The sequence below is a fragment of the Nyctereutes procyonoides genome, unplaced genomic scaffold, assembly GCF_905146905.1.
Source record: "Nyctereutes procyonoides isolate TBG_1078 unplaced genomic scaffold, NYPRO_anot_genome, whole genome shotgun sequence".
Lineage (NCBI taxonomy): Eukaryota > Metazoa > Chordata > Mammalia > Carnivora > Canidae > Nyctereutes > Nyctereutes procyonoides.
In genome coordinates, this window is record NW_026575121.1 from 37780099 (window position 1) to 37789884 (window position 9786).

The 9786-nt window shown below is 35.1% G+C and overlaps 1 protein-coding gene across 1 annotated transcript; it reads right to left on the reverse strand.

Annotated features, from left to right (window-relative positions):
* Positions 1-1095: 1095 nt before the first annotated feature.
* On the reverse strand, positions 1096-7849 carry SLITRK6 (SLIT and NTRK like family member 6). Its single transcript, XM_055335941.1, has 2 exons — positions 7373-7849; positions 1096-4806 (listed from the first exon to the last, which is right to left on the reverse strand). The coding sequence occupies exon 2, from the start codon at positions 4780-4782 to the stop codon at positions 2260-2262; it is 2523 nt and encodes an 840-aa protein (XP_055191916.1). The 5' UTR covers positions 4783-4806; positions 7373-7849; the 3' UTR covers positions 1096-2259.
* Between the last annotated feature and the right edge of the window lie 1937 nt (positions 7850-9786).

Sequence of the window (9786 nt, forward strand, 5' to 3'; positions counted from 1 at the left end):
TTTTAAAAACATGCTTTGGAGTATTTATTACTTATCATCATGCTAATTTTCAGTGGATAAAATGTATATAGCAACCCAAGTGCACACAGATTTCCCCTTAGTAAGTATAACTTTAAAAGGAATTCTCATCTTTGTTCTTTCCAATCTTGGGCATTAATGGAGAAATTAAGGTTCTCAACCTTTTAATACATAATTATTGATCATTTTATATTAATACATAAAATTATTGAAAAGAAAACTTAGTGATAAGACTTCATAATAGACACATAAGTCATCCTCATATCAAGCAACACAGACCCCTTACTGTTTTTAAACAGAAAGCCTTCTTATTCAAAATCCAGAACATCATGTATGATTTGCTAGTATTGCACAATTGCGTGGAAACCAATACATTTAGTAGAACATTCAGGACTCACTAAAATAGTAGTAAGCAAATTAAAGAAAGTCCTGTCTAACTTGAAACTATGTTCCTTCCTAACTCTGTCCAAGTATCTTCATGGTGTTCAGAAAACAGAACAAGATCACCTCGATTAATTCCATTTTGCCTTGTGAAAATCTGCCGAATCATTGATTGTATAATTAGAAAGAAGAAAAATAAATCACTTTCATTTGTATTGCATGGGAAAATGATTTGGGGGAAAGGAAGGACTACTTGCCAGACTTAAGTTTGGCTCCCTGTCAATCATACCCAGACACTCAGTGGCCTTTTTACAGATGGTTAACAAGATGCTTCTGTATGGATAGCAAACAGAGGGCAGCCTGGGTGGTTCAGCAGTTTAGTGCCACCTTTGGCCCGGGCATGATCCTGGAGACCTGGGATCGAGTCCCACGTCGGGCCCCCTGCATGGAGCCTGCTTCTCCCTCTGCCTGTGTCTCTGCCCCTCTCTGTGTCTCTCATGAATAAATAAATGTATCGTAAAAAAAAAAAAAAAAAAAAAAAAAAAAAAAAACCAGAAATCTCCTCAGGCATGTACATGAGTGCATGCATGTGTATGTTAATTCTGACTTGATTGAATTAGAGATCAGACTAATTGAAGAAAGTTCATTTAAAAAGAGAGTTTTCACTTTATTTTTATTGTAGTGAGCAGTATTTTTAATTTTCTTGAAAGGCACCCAAGAATAATTACCTTTGTGAACCAAAAATATACAAAACTGTACAGAATAAATAGTTCATAGAAATCTAGCTATACTTTCTTGTAAAATAAAGCTACATTGTCCCACTCTTGAGACAACTTAACCACTTACCCTTAGACGTGACTTTTGCTACTAATTTATGGCAACTATCAGTTTACATCAATACAAATTTTTAAAAACACAATTTTCCCTATTTGCTTTATACCTGTGAATTATTACTTGCCACAAGAAACATATTTCTATCATGGTCATTCAAATTTATAAAGGATTAATGCTATGAAAGAAACCAAACTTAATTTATGCACTAATCATATTTACAGTTGAGTATCAGTAGCATTTTTAAAACATCCCAAGAATAAGAATCAAACTTTGAGCACAAATGACATACCTTAATTCACAGCAGCATTGACAATAAGATTGTCCACACAAAATGTGCAGAAAAACCAAAAAAGTTTGCTTATTCATCCACCTGAACTATTAATCATTCTTATTTTTAAAATCAGAAAGCATAGCAGTGACATTTTTCTAACCCTCCAATGTTCAAAGCTTTGGGCCACTCATGGCCTACATAGTTCAACCTCCTATTTTTTCTTTACTATTACTAGTCATAATTTTGAAGTTCCAGTTCCTTTTGCCTTTATCGCAAGAAAATTAGGTGTATCTGACAATGTACATTTTTGTGGTATATACTGATTATATAAACAATATACTCCTTATATATTATAACTACATATACAGGTATAACTTTTAAGTGACAAAGCCCAATTCTATTTCATCCACTGGTAAAGTAATTCAAGGAAATAAGGGTTGCTTAAATATTCAACCCTTTTAGATGTGCAAGAGGACTTTTCTGAAACACTTTTACGTATACCGAGAAATATCACTATAATCCTTGGATGATTTACATGCAAGGATTTATTTTACTGGGGGCAGGCAAAATTGCCTGAAGACAATGCAATGGCTTCTCCCAATGATCCCTGAGTTTCTTTTTCTTCTTTTTTCCCCAATAGGATTACTGCTGTGCTTTAGTTCTGATTGATGACACACTCATGTAAGGCACTTATTTACAAGATTGGACTTAGGACAGAATCACAGCATTTCTGCAAAAGCCCTCAATCTCTCCATCTATGTTTGCTGCTCCAGGACTTCTAAGTAGTCAGGTTCAGCATGTAGGTTAGCTTTAAGCTCAAAATACTCATTTTTAGTCTGTTCCACTAATACCTTCCTTGGCCTTGAGTACATTAGCGTCTCCATTAATTTTAACTCTTCATGGGCTCCAGGATAATGTACCTCCATATCAGGCTGCAGTTGAGTAATGTTCTTCCTTAGGTATTCTGTAATTCCTAGTTGCTGAAGTTCTCTTTCTTTCTCTAAAATGTTCCTATATAATGAACTGGCATCCTGAAAGGATAAAAATTCAGTTGATTGGTCTGTGGTTTTGTATTTCATATTTGACCCCGTGAGTGGTGAATGATTTTCCCGTTCTAAAAGACTTCTTTGGAGATGTTTTGTCTCACTTCCATCTTTCTCATTCCTTTCTTCTTCCTCTTCCAAATGCTTTGGGCCAAAGGATGGACTTCTATAGACATGAACCATGGGACTCACCATATGCTGCTCATACAGTGATGCTGTCGGTCTTTCAGTAGTGTGGTGAGTTGTTTTATGGCCATACATACTGTATTGAAGATGGACTGGACTGTTGTCTCTCATCTGCTCATCTGTTTGTTTCTTTTTGTATCGTCTCCTGCGGTGGAGAACAAGAACCACTATCCCTGCGGCACAGAACACAATGGTTATGAATACAATCAGCAGTCCTAGTATTAGAACAGATAGTGGTACAGCATCAGTAAGTGATCTTAAAATAGTATCAGCTGTAGTTGTGGTTGTAGGAGCGCTGACAATTATGTAGCTAGTTTGAGTTGGCAGGGATGGATTATTGACTAAACCTGGGCAAAGACGTTCACTAGTTAGTGCTTTTAATTCCTTTTTGTCTAGGTGCTCTGGAGAAGTGCAGAGGATGTCATCTGTTACTGTATTCTTACTCAATTTTTGTAGCCATTGTTGCAATCCAACCAAGTCACAGGAGCAATCCCAGGGATTGTCCTCAAGGTCGATCTGAGTCAATAAATCAAGGTCATCCAAGATATTACTGACAGGGAGATGGGTAAACTGGTTCGTTTTAAGGTTTATCCTCGTTAGAGAAACCCCTGAAAAGATATGTGGTGGTAAAACTTGTAGGAGGTTGTTATTTAAATAGAGGACTTTAAGTTTAGGCATTGGGTTAAAGGTTCCTGGTAATATTTCCTTAACTGCATTGTATTCAAGATATAAGTACTCAAGATTGTGGAGACCAAGAAACATGCCTCTGCTTAACTTGGTCAGATGGTTACCGTTCAGATAGAGCTTTTGCAATCTTGTTAGATTTATAAATGATCCTTCCTCAAGAACCTCAATACGATTGTTTCCCAGGTGAAGCATTTCCAAAGTGAAGTATTCCACTAGATCAGACTTCATTAATGTATGAATAATATTCCCTGCTAGAACAAGCTTTCTAGGATTTTGTGGAGGAGGTTTCAGATCTGATAAGCTTTCAATATTGCGCTCTTGACAGTGTACCAGAAGTCCTGATGGGGATAGTACTTTGCAATTACAAGGAATAGGACAGTAGGGTCCTGGAAGTTGAGTGAATGGCTTTGTAATATAGGGTATCAAGACTGGTGCTTTGGTGGCTGGTCTCAAAAGGGATGTGGACTTGGTTGACATGCGACTATCACTGATTGAAGACGTTGCTGCCAGATGTAATGATCCTGATGGATCCTCGTGTTCTTCATACACTGGTGGAGTGGGGCAAATTGATTCCTTTTTCAGTCTGCTTAGTATACTTCCTTTGAAAAACGGAGGGCTGTTGCATACGACATCACCAATTACGGACTGTGGAGGCATGTTTTCCAACCAAATTTTTAGCTCTAATAAGTCACAATTACAGTTCCACTTATTGTCCTCCAACTGGAGATCCAAAATCCGGCCAATGTGTTCTAAGAAACCAACGTAAGGCAATGTTTGCAACTGATTTCCACGAAGATCTAGATGGGTTAAAGGAACAAATCGAAATATGTTTGAAGGAAGACTCTCAATAGCATTGTCATTTAAAATTAACACTTTAAGTCTGTTGAGCTTGCTAAAGGCACTTGGTTCAATCACTGTAATGAAGTTGTTGTCTGCTTGTAGGAATTCTAGGTTTTCCAGTCCATGGAAGGTATCCTCTTTAAGAGTTTCTAAAGAATTGTGATTGATGTGAAGTTGCTTAAGAAGGCCAAGGCCATTAAATGCACCAGTCTCAATATCTGCAATGTTGTTAAATCCAAGGTGTAATGAGATGGCATTAGTAAGCCCAGAAAAGTCATTTGTGTGAAGCATTGTCAAACCATTATTTAATAAACTTAGGTGGAAAGGTCGTGATGGCGGCACGCTTATTTGGGATAACTTCTTGATACCTTTTTCTTCACAGTTTATTAGCATTGTGCCATCTTTTTCCTCACAATTGCAAAGAGAATCACAAGAACCTCTGACTGAGGACATTGGAGATTGGGACTGTGAAGATATACAGGCAAAAAGAGATGAATATAAGAGATGAATCCACAGCTTCATGTTGTCATGTGATGAAATTTGATTCTGTAAAACAAAATGCAACAGCAATGCACTTTAGTGGGCAGAAGCAGGAAAGAGATGAACCTGGTGATTATAAAATAAGAGGGTTTCCTCTAAAAAGAAAAAAAAATATTAATCACTTTGAAAATATGAATACCATGCTGCATCTATATTTTCTTTTATCATTTCTAATACTATGGCAACCATGTTTTGGTTTACCTTTAACTTGCACTGTGATAAAAATATAAAATTTAGTTAAAGGAGAATTTAAAATATTGTATTATCAGTGGTGTTCACATTTGCCAAATAAACTGCATTTTAATAATTGGACCATAGATACCTTGATTTGATGCAAAGGTGTATATTTGCAAAGACCTTGATTTTTTTTTTTTAACCAAAAAGTTGGTAAATCTAGGGCTAGAGGATTACAGTATAAGACAAATACATGGTTTTAGCCAGAAGCCAAGAAAACAGAAGGGGATACAAAAATGTTAGAAAAAGTTATAAAGGGATCCCTGGGTGGCGCAGCGGTTTGGCGCCTGCCTTTGGCCCAGGGCGCGATCCTGGAGACCCGGGATCAAGTCCCACATCGGGCTCCCAGTGCATGGAGCCTGCTTCTCCCTCTGCCTGTGTCTCTGCCTCTCTTTCTCTCTCTGTGACTATCATGAATAAATAAAAATTTAAAAAAATATATTTAGAAAAAGTTATAAAAATCTACATGCATGTATATATCTATGCATGTGTGCCTACATAATGCATTTCTTTTATTTATTTATATTTTTGAACTGGATGTCACAATATGACATCTAATAATTGTGTCTGTATTTTAACCTGCTTTGAGTTTGGCTCAAGATACTTATCAATTTTATTATCTATTTAAAAACCTTGGGAAAATAAGTCTCTGACCATGTAAGAAAGCAGATTACTAAGGAGGTCAGTTTTAACTATGCTGTCCAGGGAAATATGTATAAGCTTGATAGTATTAGATATATATGGCTAAAAGTACCTGTTAAAATTTCACTTGTCATACTCTATGCTGAATTTCTAAAGGTAGGATATTTCCTGATGCTTTTAAATTCTGTTATGAATAACATCAGTATCATAAACCTAAAGAAGAAAAACTGAGCTTTAAAACACATTTCTGGCTATTATGAAAGAATAAACAATGCCTCCTATAAAATTCTAGCAAATGACTTTCTAACAAGGACTTGAAACAGGCTTTAGGGCACTGAATGTCATCACATAATTAAGCAGTGGATCTCCCTTATTATTATAAGTCTTAAAGTCACAAACAATGAACTTTAAAACAAACTGTACTACACTAAGACATTTGAAGGTACCTCTAATTTGGTAAATAAAAAATGATAGTTCAGATTAACAACATCAAATATTCCAAATCCCTAAAAATTTAAAACATGTATCTGAAACAGCAATTTTTTTTCTAATTCTGAGGTGATGGCAGTGACTAGATAAATACACATAACTTCATTATATTTAATTGCATTTCTTTCCTTTAGTGTATCTTAATTTTGTATAAATTGAATTTAAGGGTAGATAAACACCATATCTCAAAACTCCTCAACTTTACCAAATGGTATCTGCTTTTATTTATTTTTTAATGGATTGTGAAAATAATTTTGAATCTACTTAAAATTCACATTCAGATAGAATATCCCTAAACCCAATCATTAATCATGAAAAATAAATCATCCCATGAAAATACATTGTTGCATGAAAACATGTATAGTATAAAGTTTCTGATTGGCAAAAGACAACGGAAGAAATAGAACAGTGCAGTGCCTTTCTACACAGAGGAAAGTTAGCAGTCTAAATGTTTCCATAGGGAAATTGATTTCGAAAAGCTGAGTCTATGCTTAGAATCCAACAGTTTATAGTTGAACTCCTCAACTTGTGGATTAGCTTCCACAAACACTAAAGTACTTCCTCATAGATTACCAAGAAAGAATATTATTCACTTCACCAGACACAGCATCTTCAGAAAACAGTAAATAACTTCCAGATGACAGTCTCTAGTTATTTTTTTAAATCTTCTATTCATTTCCTGTTCCTCAAAATGTTCTAGGGAACAGTTTCTAGTCTTTTCAGTGATGCACACAAATTTGAAGACCGGTCCTGTATTGATAACACCTGATCCAATGTTAAAGAGGTCAAAAATCTCCATTTACATATATTCAGAAAACATATTTTCAAGTCAGGAAATAATAAAAGTGGCATACAAAATACCAAGAATCTTAATATTCTGCCTATATTTTAAATTCGATAATGGTGTTTGGAAGTCATCTGCCCTTCAGAAAGCACACATTATTTAGTTTCCAATAACAAACTGCATGCTATGCAAGAAATAGTGGCATCTTATATTATTTATTCTTCTGTACAGCCAGCTGTTGGACTGTCTCCTGCTCAGAGAAAACAGGCATCTGCTACAGCATTAGTTGTGCCAATGAGTAAGAATGAAACTGGATAGCTTTTAATGCAAAGTTATTTTTTTAAAAGGACAAACATACAAATTCAATCACTTTAAGATAATGCAAAGATAGATATTAGAAAAGCCTGGAAACATTCATCTTACCTGTAAAGCAGAGACTCTTCCTGACGTTATCTGTAATGCACAGCTGGAAGAGATGTTCAAAGTAAATTCAGATTCTTTATTAAAAAAGAAAACACCAACCACTACGTACTTTCTTCTCAAATGTCACTTTTTGGCAGGTCCCATTGCTTCATAAAGTTGAAAAGCTCTGCTCAAAGACTAAATGCTGAGCATTTCATTGAAAATATTTCAGGCAGAGTGCATACTAGATCATCCTGAAGCAGTTGCCTTTTCTCCGCAATTAAAATTCACGGCATACTTCACAGCTATGCTGACTTTTTTTGCATATAGTTAACCATTTGCAAGCTGCTGAAAGCAGTAAATAAACAAGATGTTTCACAGAGCTGCATTGATCACTCTTGCTTTCTTGGTTGTAGATCCAAGCTGCAGCAGTGTTCTCTTTCCTCCCTTTCTAGTCTTTCTTGTTAGCTCAGTTTGTTATTAGTCAGATTGCCAAGGGCTGGGAGGTAGGCGTAAATAAAGAGACTTCTTGGCTTTTGACTCAGCCTTTAAGCCCTTCCCCAGCAGAGAGCTTTACTCAGCCAGTGTCATTTAACACAAGAGACAGCTCCACCTTGGGACCGTTCAACTCCTCCTCTTTCTGCAAAAGGCCTTTCCACTCCCTTTTAATACCAAAAAGAGTGCAAGTAAATTTTGATGTAAATAATTATGCACTGTTCTAAATGTTGTATAATATTTTGTATTGGATAGCAAACTAAATAATACAATATGTTACATTCTCAGCTAGCACAGTACTGTACTGTAGGCAGAAGTGTGCTGAAAAAAACTGCAAGCATGCTGCCTATAGAGTAGTTGCTTCAGGTTTAGTTTTTTTTTTTTTTCTGTTTTTACTGGTATTTGTGGTTGAAATGGTGCACTAATTTTTAAAATGTTAACATGAACTACTTTCCTGCAATGTTTGCATTTTCATATTCACCATTTATATTTTTTGAAAAGCCTCGTGCCAGAGACTCTAAGTCATACACTTCATTATTTCTTTCCCTACAGCTAAAGTTCAGTAATGAGATAGAGACAAGGTTCTTTTGCAGTTAAGATAATATTTATTTGGAGTGGCAATATGATTACTTTAAAACATATTCAAGATTTATTATGGATGATTGTCCTTAATCAAACACTCTCGAAAATCTGAAATTATGTCTCTTCAGGTAAAATGAAACAAGTTGAATATGTAGAAATTACAATATCCTGGTTTTTATGGTACTAGCTGGAGAGAGCATTTTTTCCCAAAAAGTTTCTATTTAAAAAGCTACTTGTTTCTTCAACTCTCAAAAGTTTCTGAATCATCACTAATAAAACATTCAACTGTCAGATTCCTTATTTCCCAAAATGCCTGTGTTTAAAAAAATCATTTCTCTTTACTTGTATTATAAGTACCCAAACTTTTTCACAATCAAAACGAATATACTAGATGCTATTATTTATTCATTTTGAAATATTCTGTTTAGAAACAACTTTGATTATAGGTTCTAGAGGCTACCTGTATAATATGATCATTCCAGGAAGAAAAAGCTACTTTTAAAAAAGAGACTTTATGTAGGTTAAATCATTAGAATGGGACAATATCCAATTGGATTATTATTTAATGATTGTCTCCAGTTATGTGCTCAAATTCATAAAGTTTTCATATCCATAGTGTGGAATAATTGCTTTAAAGATATGGATTTTGGAGCAGTTTTTAATATTTTCACATCCCTTTATATTATATTCTTTCATTCACTAAGGTCCTCATTTATTTTAATGACATTGTGTGTTTTAAGATGACATAGAGATAATGATACAGATAAGGGGGTAGGGAAAGATTAGAAAGGTAAGGAATCAGAGACTAAAGGAAATGAGAGAAAATCAAGGCCGGGAATTAATCTCAGGCACAATTTGCTGCTAGCTGACAGCCAGGTTACATTAACTTAGATCAATCTAATGATTTAGCTCAGTGGTGACAAAATTGATTTAGAATCAAAGGGAAAACAAGGAAATAGAATAACTTCCCTTCCAGTACTGTACACATAATTCTCCAAATGCATTCCTTTTGGTTTTGAAAGCAAGGCCACGGGAGAAATGTTCTGGAAGTCTGTGGAGGGCAAGTGGTTCAAACAGACATATGGACAAATAGAACTAAATTCCCTATGGATTGACACAGATTTCTTTCATTTCCCCCAATTTGAGGATATGTCTATTTTATCCATAACATGCACCTAGCACATATTTCAAGTTACTTATCCTGAATCCTTTGCCTATGTATGACATGTTGTTCTCATGCATAAATTACTGGTTAATTCAGTGGTAAGGGAGAGCAGTAACTAATGAGCCTTTTTAATAATTATTATTGTTTACTTTTTCTCTAGGTTTTGAGTTGGAACACAAAGAATGGCTTAGGT

Excerpts from the sequence above, each read along its gene's own strand:
- SLITRK6 (XM_055335941.1), bottom strand. The coding sequence starts at position 4,782 with ATGAAGCTGTGGATTCATCTCTTATATTCATCTCTTTTTGCCTGTATA.